Raw genomic sequence first — 13956 nt, 5'->3', positions numbered from 1 at the left:
GTGGGGGGGGGGGGAGAAGAGGAGGTGCATTGACGTGGCTGGCCACTACTGGAAGCAGCACTTCTGTTTCTCTGTCAGCAATGCAGAGGGCATGGCAATTAGGGTGGGTGGGGTGGTGGAGGAGGCGGGGGGGGGGGGGGGTGGGGGGGGGGTGGTGGAAAGAAAGGCTGAGAAAAGAGTGGCAGGTGGAGAGAGAGAGAGAGAGAGAGAGGGGGGGGGGAAAAGAGAGTGAGGGGAGGGAGAGAAAGGGGTGAAAAGAGAGAGGGAGGGAGGGCACGTGCAGAGACACAGACGGAGGGACAGGGAAGACGAAGACGAGGCAGATACCACCCACCCCGCTCCTCTCACATCTGATCCCCTGCTGGACACCTTTCCTGCCTGGCCCATTCTTCCTCCCTTCTAACCACCACCCCCCCACCCCAGCAGCTGGCGTCACTGCACAGCCAGGGGCAGCAAGAGAACCAGGGTTAAGTCGGGGTGGGGGAGTGAAAAAGCGACTGCCATCTTGAAATACTCCTGGCAGCTCGCTCTCCACAAGCTTGCACATGGGGGCGGGCGCCAACCATCTTCCTCGCTCTCTCTCTTCCCCCACCCCCCCTGCAAATCAGCCAGTGTCAAATGGTGCGAGAGAGTCACATCAACACACGCCCGCCAGAGTCAGTTTAGGGCAGCTCGCTCTCCAGCTAGGATAAATCACATGGATCTTTTAGGAACACTGTCACATTTGGAAATTAACTGTACACTTTCACACAAAGTTTACATTCATTTTCTTTTATTCCCTGACGGGTGCCATCTTTGACTTGATGCGCTTGGGATTAAGACTGTTTTGGGGGGGGGGGGCGGTGGAGAGTGTTGGGGGGTCAGCTCCACATTTCAGCCAGTCAGTTTAAAAGGAAAAAAAAACCCAAAAATGAAGTCATCGGCCCCGGAAGGACAAGCGTCACGCTGCCCCCTCACCCCCGCCACTTCAGAATCGATCCAGAGTCGGGGGGGGGGAGGGGGGGAACGAGTCGTGTCCCCACCCAACCCCAGCAGCCAAATTAGTGAGTCGATGTGTTCCACTGCTATCTCCCCGCAACCCCGATTCGGAATCTAAAAGCTGCCCGTTTTCTAATTTTTTTAAAAAACCATTTGCTGGGCATCATTCGGCCCACACCACCCCCCCACCCCCCAACCACCCCCTCCCCCCACCACACCTCCCCCCCCAGCTCTTTAAGTTATCGCTGGGCTTTCCACTATTTTTTTTTAAATTTTATTTTTAAAAAGACGTCAAGGAGTGGAGTGTGACGAGATAGCTTCAGTCTCTTGGCAAGATGTCCCACATCGTTAAGGAACCGGAGTGGCTGGAGAAACGATTCGGCACAGGTTACTTCAGGCGGCGGTGAATGTGTTTGCACGTGTTGGGACGTGGGGAGGAGTGGGAGGTGGATGAGGGGGTTGGGTGGGGGGGGGGAGGGGTGCCTGCGCGAGGTGGGGACTGGGTGCAGAAGGGGCTTGCTTCATCAGGTGAATCTCGCAACAGCCCTGGGAGCGGGCTGCATGTAAATTCTGGTGCTAGAACGTACAGGACTCGAAATGTGAGGGGGGTGTGGTTTGGGGTTGGGGGGGTGTGAACGCCACAAGATGAATGGCACACAAGATGAATGGCACGCCCTCAGCTCTCAGCACTGGTCGCTCGGTGCTGCACACCCGCTGGAGTGTGAACTCCCCCCACCCCACCGCGCCTCCTCCCCCACCCACCCTGCCCCAAATCCTCCTGTGCCCAAGTGGGGAGCTGTGAAATGTGCCGTGCGCGTTTTATAATCAAAGCGTCTGACGAGTATGAATTCAAAGAGTGGGCATTCAAAAATCGGGCAAAGAGTACCCTGACTGCTTTGGTTAGCATCCCACCAATGCCAGGGGAGGGAAGGTGGGAAGAGGGCAAGGGATTCATTCCTGTCTCCGCTTGGACGGTGGGACCAGATGGTCGGGCAGTTCATTGGGCAGCTCGTGACCCTCCAGCTTGACCTTGATCAGGTGGTTGGCGAGGGCGAACTCCTCGTCATCCAGCATGCCGTCCTTGTCCACATCTGCCAACTTCCAGATCTTGCCCAGTACCGTGTTGGGCAGCTTGGACTTCACCATCTCCTTCTTGGCACTGGCGCCCGTCACCTTGCCGTTGACTGGTGAAAGGGTGTAGAAGATCTCGTCGTACATGGGCTTGTCCTTGCCCACCACCCACTCCACCTCGTCGATCCCCTCGCCTGCCCCCTCACCGTAGCCAGCCCCGAATGGCCCGTTCATGGTGCCCTCAAAGGCACCGCCGTGGACGATCTGTTTTGGCATCAGTGCCTCCTCCTGCCGCACCATGGTCATTAGCCGCGCAATGTCATTGGCCAGCATGTCATCTACCATGTCCAGCAGTTTGGGCTTCAAGCTCTGAAACTTGGTGAAATCCATCGTCTGTAAGTGCTCCTAAGGAAAGGCAGGAAGACAATATTGTAACCCAGCTCCTTACTAAAATTTCAAACCTAGCCCTCCACCACAAAACATAAATGGCACGAACAGGCCATTCAGCCCAACCAGTCCATACTTTACTCGAGCCTCCTCCCATCTTTTTTCATCTGAATCTATCATTGCAAACCTCTATTCCCTTCTCCCTCATACACTCGTCTAGTTTCCCCTCAAAAGTATTATACTATTCACTTCAGCCACTCCCTGTGGAAGCAAGTTCCACATTTGGGTAAAAAAAAGTTTCTCCAGAATTCCCGATTGGATTTCTTGGTGACTATCTTATATAGCTGGCCCCTTGTTCTGCTCTTCCCCACAAGAGGAAACACACTCTGTATCCACTCTATCAAAACCCTTAGGAATTTTAAGGACCTCTGTTAGGTCACTCCTCAGCCTTCCCTTTTCAAGAAAGAGACGTGACCCAACCTGTCGATCCTTTCCTGGTGTGTATACCCGCACATTTCTGGGACCATCCTTGTAAATCTTCCCTGCACCCTCTCTAGTGCCTTTATCCTTGATAGAATGGTGACCAAAACTGCATGCAGTGGTCTAAGTGTGCTCTAACCTGAGGTTTGATACAGGTTTATCATAACCTCCCTACTTGTCAACTCTTATCCTTCTAAAAGTAAAGCCAAGTGTTTGGTTTTGCTTTTTTTATCCTTGCTAACCTGTGGTGAAACTTGTAGTGATTGGTGTTATTTGTACACCGAGATCCCTTTGTTCCTCTATCCCTATTCGTCCCTATTCTTCCTGCACAAATGTACCACCTCACATTTATTTGAGAACCTCATTAGCCAATTATTTACCCATTGAGAGTTTATTCGTGTCCTCCTGTAATAAGTTGCAATCCTCCACAGCCTTGACCTCTCACCCCTCCCCAATTTGGTGTTACCCACAAATTTAGAAATTGCGTTTTGATTCCAAACTCCAAATTGTTAATCTAAGTTGTGAACAGCAGTGACCCCAGTGCTGATCCTTGTGGAACACCCACTTCCCAACTTCTGCCAGTCTGAGCAATTAGCCTTGTCTCCCGCTCGCGGGCTTGAAGCCAGCGAGCAACCCATCCTGCCACTTGTCCCCTGGACTCCACGTTCCCTGACCTTATTCGTTAACCTGTTATCGAAGGCCTTTGGAAAATCCAGATAAATGACACCTACTGCATTATCGTAACCACACAGCACTTCAGGCAGGCACTACTGGTGGTTTTGGCGAGGTGGGGGAGGGGGAGAAAAAAAAGAGGAGATGAGAGTGAACAGAACCCGGAGGGGAAAGTAACGATTCCACCTTGCGAAAGAGACACTGAGGGAGAGACAGTCTGTTCAGCAGGGTTGAAGGGTAGGAGGAAAGAGTTTAAAGTCAAACTTTGCCTTGTTGGCAGCACACAAGAACGAGCAACTGCAACTCCCACGCAACCAACTTAAGCCAGACAACTAAAAATAGCTTTTTTAAGTTTTATTTTGGGGGAGGGAAGTTTTCTGGTTTCCCTAGTTCTGTGAAAGCCACAAGAGCCACCGTTTCCTCAGTGCTTTCACTTAGAGAGAGAAGAAAAAAACCCAGAACAGATCCAATGTTACCTATTCTCTCAAACCCCCACCTCACACCTATCAAAGCCCCCAAACTTCCCTGCACTGGAGGAGAAAAATCCCAGCTTTTCCCAGGAGCACATTCTCACTAGGGGAAAAAAAAAAATTTGTATGCGGGGTGTGACCTGCCAACGTCCTGGAGAAACGAAATGTACAAACGGCGGAGGAGAATCCAAAGGAAGCTGCCTCCGGAGCTGCTCTCTCGTGGTTAGTCCGCATCCCCAAGGTAATCCTGCAGTGACCCAGGCCTCTCTGGTTTCGCAGGGCCTGTGTGAGCAGCAGCTGGGCCAGGTTCAGGCACCATACCAGGAGTCAAAACCAACTTGGCCCAAACAGACTGAAAAGCATAACTACCAGCTGATCTGACAAAGTATGGTGCTTTCCTGGTTCTCTGTGGGAACAGGCCATTCAGCCCCTCTGGCCTGCTTGCCCCATTCAGTCAGACTATGGCTAATATGCATTTCTTCTACACATCCTGTTCCCCACAAGTAGAAACACAAGCACATGGGAGGCCATTCAGCCCCTCGAGCCTGTCCCACTATTCAATGTGATCATGGCTGATCGATCTGTAACTTTGCCCCATATGCCTCAAAAAATTTGGTTAACAAAAATCTTAAGATTTAAAAAGTAATTGATCAACTGCCCTTTGCGGGAGAGTTATGAACTTTTCACCCCGTGAGAGAGAAAGTGTTTCCTAATCTCACTCCCAAAAGGGCTTGCTCTAACTTTTAGACTCTATCCCCTAGTCCTATACTCCTCAGCCAGCAGGAATAGTCTCTCTCTCTACCCTGCTTTCCTTCACCTCAAACTTGAATCAAATAACCCATCTAAATTCCATGGAATACAACCCTAGCTTGTGGAATTGCTTTGTGTAATTTAACCCTTGGGAGGCCAGGAATCCCAGTCTTCACAGATATTTGCAGGGGAGTGGAGTCCCAGATTTCCACTAGCCTGTGGGCACGGGGAACCAAGTGTTCATGGCTAAAACAATGTTTCATGGCTAAATGCTTGGCCCTAATTGGCAGACAGTCGTGTCTGGCTTGGAAACATATGGGGTGAAAGGTGCCACTTCAAGAGGCAGTGACTGCAGGGGAAGGAGGAGAGGGCGAGAATCTCAGCACCAAATAGCCCACAGCCAGTGACCTACCTGCATCTTTTTCAGGCTGGGGAAGTCTCCTGGCGAAATCTGGTGCTCCCGTTCAATTTTCTGGTAAATGTCTCCCAAACTGTTGATGAGCTCCTTCTTCTTGTTCTCCTTACCGAAGACACTTGGCATCTCCTTCTTCAGCGACGAGATGATATAAGCGTGGACCTGGGAAATAAAAGGTTCACAGCTTGATGGTCAGCCATTACGTAACCCCACAGCCTGTGAAACACAACCGTCTGACTCCACGGGGACCGGGTGCCCTGTGGGCTGGACAGGACCAAACACTAAAGGCCAAAGCAGCAATGGAGCGAAATCCAGGTTGGCTAGGCGAGATAGCCCGAAACCAGTTCGGAGCAAATATCATGTGGGAGTAAACTGGTAAACACACAGGTCAGACGATGGTTAGAGAAGTTGGACTGGTAAAATGAAGTAAGTGCACTTCAGGGGCTGGGCAGCAGTGGGAGCTTTACTCTAGCTAACCCCATGCTGTACACGCCCTGTGTTTGAGGAAGTGGGTTGGTGATACATTGATATGGGATTTTTAATCTTCTCCATTTTGGGCCTCTTGAGCATCGCCAAATTTTAAATGCTGCACCACTGGCAGCCTTACCTTCAGCAACCTGGGCCCTAAGCTCTGGAATTCCCTCCCCAAAACTTTCCACACCCCTCTCCTCCTTTAAGTCGCTCCTTAAAACTGACCTTTGACCGAGTTTTTGGTCACTGTCAGTAACATTTCCTTATGGCTAAGGTGTCAAAGCTTGTTTGATAACAGCGTCGTCAAGTGCTTTGGGGCATTTTACTTCCAAGGGATGTATAAATACGGTGCTAAACCTTAATTACCGTGGGATACTACGCTGGGGGATTTTAAAAAAAAGAGTTAGAAGGATATCAGGAAAGAGAATCCAGCACAAACCACCACATCCATCCCCTGCCGACCCAACAAAACCCGAAGTAGGACTCAGCAACCTGGGGGGGGGGGCAATACAAGCCAACACCAGGCAGTCTGCACTGCTGTAGATGAGGTATTCGTTTACACACAGGGATTCAATGCACAAACTGCAATAGCAATAATCTTCAGAATTCAAGATAACCATTAACCAACCAGTGCATGGAACAGGCTGGTGGGAAAGACAGAGAGAGAGAGAACAAAATGCTCAAGACCAGGCTTAGTGAGAGATAGGAAGAATGTGGGAAGCCTGGGGAAAGGAATGTACTGCTAAATTCAGTAACAGACTGGGCCAGTGGATCATGCAGCAGCCCAGACCATGGCTACAATTAACCCAACGGGGAAATGAATCGGAGGCCTTTTCTGCTTTAAGGACAGACCGTCTGTGTCCTGATGCTCGGCTGCTGCCTCCAGTCAGTCTCGCGAGCAGAAACAGCTCACATCACAAGACCCCTATAGCCAGTGCTTAGGGAGCTGCCAGGATTCTCAAGCAGAGGAGAGGGGGCCCAAAGCTTGTGGCCTCTGAACTCTGCTGTCTATAGATGTCCCTTAAGGGCCATTTGTATCTATACGGCATCTTTTAAGGTCGCAAAACTCCTGAGGTTCCACAGCAAGAGTAACTAAATTTGACACTGAGCCATGCAAGTAGCCAAAAGCTGGGCCTTAAAATGGAGGACAGGGGGTGGAGGGGAGGAGGAGATTTCCAGAGCTTCAGGCCCAAGTAGCTGAAGGTACCGATACCAGAGCAGCCTTCAGTGCAGCAGCCAGCACAGCCACACGTCCAACCAAACAATGAGGTTTCCTGCAGCTAAGATTATCTTCCCCAGTTAATCCGAGCAGGGCATGGTAATGGACCGACTGCTCAGTACCTGGTTGTAGCTGCACAAGCTGGTCCCATGGGTGAGAGTCAGCCAACAGTCAGAGGACAAACCAAGGAGAGTACTGTTTCCCACACTCTGGGCCAAGCCTGCACCATATACAGCAGACAGTTGGATATAATCAGTGCTCTTCCCCCCCCTGCCCCACCCCCCAATCACAGCTCCATAACTCAAGGCTGCATAGCATAGGATAGAAACATATTTAAGAACATTGGGAATGCAGAATGGATCAGGCACTAGTTATTCTAGCACATGCATAGCTTAGGGAGTGCTACCTATAGAAACCTGATCACACCCTCCAGTTAACCATCTCAGGACTACAAAGCTCAGTTTAGTGGGCAACAGTCCTGTGGGAGGTTCCAGTCCCACTCCAAAGACACGAGCCCAGAATCTAGGTTGACGCCACCCAGTGCCAGCATCCAGGGAGTGCTGCACTGCTGGAGATGCAGTCAGAGACATTGAACAGAGGCCATCTGCCCCCTCAGGTGGATGTAAAAGATGCCACGACTACCATTCTGAAGAGAAGAAAGGGAGTTTTTTTCCCCCCTGTATCCCTTATGGATTAAAAAAAAACTCATTGCTGTTTGTGGGAGCTTGCTGCGCACAAATTGGCTACTGCACTTCCTACATTACATTGACTGCACTTTGGGGGAAAAAAGGTACTTCATTGGCTGGGAAGCTTTGGGATGCCCCGAGATGGTAAAAGGAGCGATAGAAATTTCAAAGTGCAGCGAGGATAGGATTGGGTGCGATGCTACCTGACCACTCCTGCTGAATACCTAGATTCGCATAAGAACAAGCACCGAGGTACTTGGCTGCGAACTGAAAGGGACGCTATGGGAGCCTATGTGATTCTAAGAAGCTCTCCGACCACAAAGAGATAATCCCAGCATCCACAAGTTCCTGCAACTCAGCTGTTCAGGAAACATTTTGTAAGAGTTCACGTAAAGAGCAAGGATGTGAGAAGTCATTTCGCAACAGCTCGTGAGTCAGATGATATGCTACAAGGAGGAAAGGGAGTGCAAGAGAGAGGGAGAGCACTAGCAAGCGAAGGGCTTCCTCAAACGTGGGCAAATGAGGCAAATCCTATCTTAAAACACTGGGGGTGGTACTGCGAAGGTTCACTAAATTGGTCCCTGGGATGAGGGGGGCTATCCTGTGATGAGGGACTGAGTAAACTGGGTCCCGGTTGTCTGGAGTTTAGAAGAACGAGGGGCAGTCTCATTGAAGCGTACAAGATTCTGAGGGGGACTTGATCGCGTAGATGCCAAGGGATCGTTTCCACTGGTTGAGGAGTCTAAAAGACAGGGGCACAGTCCCAGGATAAGGGGTCGGCCATGTCGGACTGGGGTGAGGAGAAATTTCTTTGAGGGTTGAGAATCTTTGGAACCCTCTACCCCGGGACGGTTGTGTATGCTCCGTCACTGAATGGATTTAAGGCTGCGGGATAGTCAGACTTTCGGGGTCTCAGGGAATTGAGGGATATGAGGAGCGGGAGGGAAAGTGGAGTTGAAGCCCAAGATCAGCCACGATGGCACCAGGTGGTGGAGCAGGCTCGGTGGGGTGTACGGTTCATTCCCATTCCTTCGGTACAAAACTTGTGGGGGAAGAAAGAAGAAATCGCAGTGTGATGGTGCTGTTTTAATTCAGCAACCAGGCCAGAACGGCTCTCCTGCCCTGCCACACCCACCCCAGGCTCTGTACCTTAGCCAGCCGCGCTCTCTTGATCAGGTCATTTAGTTTCCTCAGAGCCGCATTCCTCGGCAGGCTCTGGATGTCTCTGAACAAGTCCTGCTCCTCGGCCTCAAAGAGCTTCCGGTTCTCGGCGATGAGGAGCGGCTGAGACCAGAAGGAGCCAATGTAGACACGAATCACCTCTGGCGTGTTGATGATCTTGCCCAGTGACCACATCAGCGCCCCGTACACCCGCATCAGCTGCTGCGTGTGGATCTGATCGGCCTTGTTTAGGACCACCCGGATCTTGTCCTCGTGGTTCTTCATGGCCTTGATGACCTCCGAGAACTCGTCCGAGATGTCCAGCTTGTGGGCGTCGAACAGCAGGATGATGCGGTCAACCCGCTCTGCAAACCACTCCAGCACCGCTGCAAAGTCATAACCTGAAAAAAGAGACGGACACTTGGGGTTAGCCAGAGATTCCCACATGCTCCCAGCCTCTCACTGTAACCCAGGAAGCTACTCAATGCTCCCAGTACCAACACCCCAGTGTGGCGAACGCAAGTATTTAATGCTCCCATCACACTCTGGCACTTTGCCCTCTTGGCCAAGACTAAGATTATTGCTGTTTCATTCCCTCTGCTATTAGCATTAGCTATACCGGTCTGCAGTGTCTTGTGATGACCTTCCTCAGCAGCCAGGGATCAACCTTTGTTACTTCTACCTGCAACTGGCCCCGTGGACCTATTAAACATTAATGATTGCTTGATAGTACAGAACTTTATCGAAACTGTGTGTCTTGCGCTCATCAGGACAATTCGCAAGTAACTGCCAACATCGGGGGAAAATGCACTTACACTGAGAAAAAAAAAGTGCTGATTGGCAAGTGGACTCTGATTCGTAAAGCCATTGCCATGGAGAACGCACCAGTTGGTGGCAACTGAATGCTCAGCAGTTAACCGTCAGTCACCATCAACTGGTGCATTCTTCATTGCAGTACCAATCAGCACACTCTCCTCATACAGCATGAATTTTTTTCCAGACCTGACATTGGCATTTTCTTGGGAATTGTCTTGATGAGTGCAAGACAAAGAACTTTGGCAAAAAAAAGTCTCTTCTTCAGCAGTACTAAACGTTAATGATTTGCAGGTACAAGGTACAATTGAGTTGCAGATAACAAATTTGGATATACAGTCGAGGAAGATAGTAATGGATTTGCACAGGCTGGCAGAAGGGGCAGGCTGTAGCAGGGAACTTAAACTTGCATTTATATAGTGCCTTTCACACCCAATGCAACGTCTCAAAGCACTCTTTACTGTCAAGTACTTTTGGAGGTGGAATCGCTGTTATTGGAAACAGTAGCCAATTTGCACGCAGCAAGCTCCCACAAAACAGCAGTGTGATAATGACCAGATAAACTGATTTTGCTGATGCTGGATGTGGGATAAAGGTTGGCCAGGACAGCACGGATAACTCCCCCTCTTCTCCACGTTGAAATATGGGATCTTTTACATCCACCGGAGCAGGCAGACGCAGTCTTGGACATCTCATTTGAAAAACATTTCTTCTGACAGTGCAGTGCTCCCTCAGTACCGCACTGGAGCGTCAGCCTTGATTTTTGTGCTCAAGGCCTGGAGTGGGACTTGAACCCAGAGCTCTGTGACTCAGAAGAAAGTGCTAACCACTAAGCCACAGAAACATAAGGGGAAAACCAAAAAAAAGGAGAACAAGGACAGATAGTACCATTTAGCACGTACTATTCAAGTTGGGTGCATGCTCACAAATCTTTGGAAACTGGAGGGGCAGATTAACAAAGCATAAAGTCTTTTAACAGAGGTCTAGATTACAAAAGGTAGGAAGTTGCGTTAAACTTATATGAAACACTAGTTCAGTGCAGGCCAGAGTTTGTGTCCAAATACTGGGCACCACTAAGTAGCATGTGAAGGAATGAGAAGGAGGATATGGAAGAAATTTACTAGAACGCTTCCAGGCATGAGGGATTCCAGTTACATGGATAGACTGGAGAAGCTAGGGCTGCTCTCCTTAGAGTGGAGAATGCAAAGAGGAGGTTTGATAGGGGTTTAAGGCCATGAAGGGTTTAGAAAGTGAAGAGTAGCCATTTCCAGGGACTGAAGAGTTGATTGTCATCACTGCCTGTGCCTCTGGTTAGGAATCTGAGTTATCACAGGGAAAAACCGAGTGGTTAGGATTTAGAATGCATTGCTTGACAAGATGGTGATGCACATTCAAGATGGAATTGGATAAATACTAGAGAAAAAATTGCCGAGATATTGGAAAAGAGTGGGACTAACTGGATCACACCTTGAAAAAAAGAGCCAGCACAGACTAGACAGGCCGAATGGCCTCATCCTCTGCTGTGCCTGCTCTGAATAGGTGTCAGCTTGGCTCAGTTGGTATCACTCTCACTTTTGAGCCAGAAGGTCACGAGTTCAAGTTCCACCCTGGGGACTCGAACTTATATTAGAGGCTGGCACATCCAGTATGGAGGGAATGCTGCATTGTCAGAGGTGCCAATGAAACATTAAACAACTCTTGGGAAGTGGGGGAAGGTAAGATCCAACAACAACTCTTCTTTGGTGCCCTGCGCTAGTATTCACCCCTCAAAACAATCACTAAAACCTGGTCAAACAAACAGCTGTGCGCTGTGTAAAAGCCAGTGCCCTGCTTAGTGGAGAAGTCTTGCCTTCCAGTCATTTGCTGCAGCAACATGTGTTTTCAATGCTTTGGATTCACTGTGGGAACAAGAACTGGGAGATCTGTACACTTCCAGTTTCCAAGTCCAGTCCCCTAGGGTCTCTGAACACAAGTGTAAAAACAGCCCTGTAAACCTGCATTCAAAAAGGCAGGCTTGCACGCCAGTCAGCTTAACCTTTTCTCGATGTGGTGCTGATTATGGTTCCACACCCCATATAGCATTAACCTTAACCCACAAGCACTCAAGTACACAAATATCACAGGATAATAGGGGTTTGAAGACCATACACAGCACCCAGGTATTTGCTGATCTGTACTTATGGAATAATCTATTCATTGAAACTCTCTCATTGACCACTTTGGCAGGAAGAATAGAAATGCAGATTATTAAATGGAGACAGATGCAGAATTCCACAGCAGAGGGATCTGTGTCCTTATACATAGAATGCAGGTACAGCAAGTGATTTTCATTATTCACAGGATGTGGGCTTTGCTGGCTAGGTCAGTATTTATTGCCCATCCCCAATCACCCTCCAGGTGGTGGTGAGCTGCCTTCTTGAGCTGCTGCAGTCCATGTGGTGTAGGTACACCCACAGTGCTGTTAGGGAGGGAGTTCCAGGATTTTGACCCAGCGACAGTGAAGAAACAGCAGTATAGTTCCAAGTCAGGATGGTGGCTTGGGCGGGGGCGTTGGGGGAGGGACTTGCAAGTGGTGGTGTTCCCATGTGTCTGCTGCCCTTGTCCTTCTAGATGGTAGCAGTCATGTGTTTGGAAGGTGCTGCCCAAGGAGCCTTGGTGGGTTTCTGCAGTGCAACTTGTAGTTGGTACACACTGCTGCTAGCTACTGTGCATTGCGGTGAAGGGAGTGAATGTTGAAGGTGGTGGATGGGGTGCCAATCAAGTGGGCTTTGTCCTGGATGGTGTCAAGCTTCTTGTGTTTGGGGAGCTGCACTCATCCAGGCAAGTGGAGAGTGTTCCATCACACTTGCGACTTGTAGACGGCAGACAGGCTCTGGGGAGTTATTCACTGCAGAATTCCCAGCCTCTGACCTGCTCTTGTAGCCAGTGTTTATATGGCTGGTCCAGTTCAGTTTCTGGAAGGCAAATGGAATGCTGACCTTTATTGTGAGGAGGGGATGGAGTATAAAAGTCAGGAAGTCTTGCTACAACCGTACAGGTTGTTGGTGAGACCACATCTGGATTACCATGTACAGTTTCAGTCTTCTTGCATTCAAAGCAGTTCTGGGAGAAGGTTCACTCAAGTCCTGGGATGAAGGGAAAGGTTGATCAGGCTGGACATACTCATTTGGAGTTTAGAAGGATAAGAGGTGATTCTGAGGGGGCTTGACAGGTTGGATATTGACTGGATGTTTCCCCTTATTGGGAATTTAAAAATAAGGGGTCGCCCATTTAAGATAGATGAGGAGAAATTTCTTCTGAGGTTCTTTAGTCTGTGGAATTCTCTTCCCCACAGAGCAGTGGAGGCTGGGTCATTGAATACATTCAAGGCTGAGTGAGTTAGATTTTTGATTGACAAGGGAGTCAAGGGTCTTATTTAATGAACGGCGGGTGGAACAGGTTCAACAGGTCAAATGGCCTACTCGTGCCATTTCTAAATGATAAACGTTTATAAAAATGATGGCTGTAGTCCTGCAACCACCCCTGAACATCACAAAGAGAGTACGCAAATCAAAACACGTCAACTAGCGCCCATTCACACAGATTTGAAAAGTCTGTAACTGGGGTGTTGGGGACCACAGAACACCACTACAGAACCATGGAAAGAATGCGGTGTCTGCAGAGATCTGCACAAAGGGAAGAAATGCACAGTCACCCCACATAACACCCGACAGTCTCATCAATACGTCAAAGTCCTGCGATTGATGTCTTAATTGTGTAGCTCTTCAAACCCAGGCCCATGATTAACATTTTCTATTTCAATCCTAGTTGCCCATGTTTCCACACAGTTACCTCGAGCAGAAAGAGGCACAATTTTTCTAACCTTTCCTCATAACTCAGCCCTCAGACATTGGTGCCCCAGTGACCAGAAACAAGCAGAGTTTGCAGTATTGCTGAATCAGATGATTACACAGCTTTTGTTCTGCTTTGTTGACCTGTAATGACTGAACTTGACTAGTGATGAGTCAGAATGCTTCTTGGGGCATGAGGGTCACTAGTTAGGTACAGCACTTGTCGACAACTTCCCAGATGCCCCCAGCTGCCTGCTTGAACCCCTGCAACCCTCATGGGGAAGGTGCTCTCAGTGTGGAGGTGGGGAGATTTAGCATTTTGGCCCAGCGACAGAGGGAGGAGATTGATGCATGTCCCCAAGATGGGGGAGGTGTGAGACTGAGGTGGTGGTGTTCCTGTGCACCTTGGTGCCCTTGTTTGTCTAGGTGGCAGAGGTCATAGGACCTGCTTCAGCCAGCAAGGTGTGCCCAAGCAGGAGCAGTAGCAAGCAGGCTGCCAACAGCATCAACTAAAGCAGGGATTTGAGATGACAAACACAGAAATCCCCTGTTG

At 49.5% G+C, this 13956-nt stretch overlaps 1 protein-coding gene across 1 annotated transcript in view; it reads right to left on the bottom strand.

Moving 5' to 3' along the window:
• Positions 1 to 1201: 1201 nt before the first annotated feature.
• LOC121272939 (EH domain-containing protein 1) overlaps positions 1202 to 13956 on the bottom strand; it is a 38823-nt gene continuing 26068 nt past the window's right edge. Inside the window, exons 3-5 of the mRNA XM_041179826.1 lie at positions 8749 to 9161; positions 5221 to 5385; positions 1202 to 2454 (exon numbers count right to left, since the gene is read on the bottom strand). Coding sequence (XP_041035760.1) covers positions 1930 to 2454; positions 5221 to 5385; positions 8749 to 9161 — 1103 coding nt within the window. The 3' untranslated portion in view covers positions 1202 to 1929. The remainder of the gene's footprint in view (positions 2455 to 5220; positions 5386 to 8748; positions 9162 to 13956) is intronic.

Source organism: Carcharodon carcharias, chromosome 37 (assembly GCF_017639515.1).
Source record: "Carcharodon carcharias isolate sCarCar2 chromosome 37, sCarCar2.pri, whole genome shotgun sequence".
Classification (NCBI taxonomy): domain Eukaryota; kingdom Metazoa; phylum Chordata; class Chondrichthyes; order Lamniformes; family Lamnidae; genus Carcharodon; species Carcharodon carcharias.
Note: the sequence above shows the minus strand (reverse complement) of the source record. Positions and strands in the feature narration are given on the sequence as shown.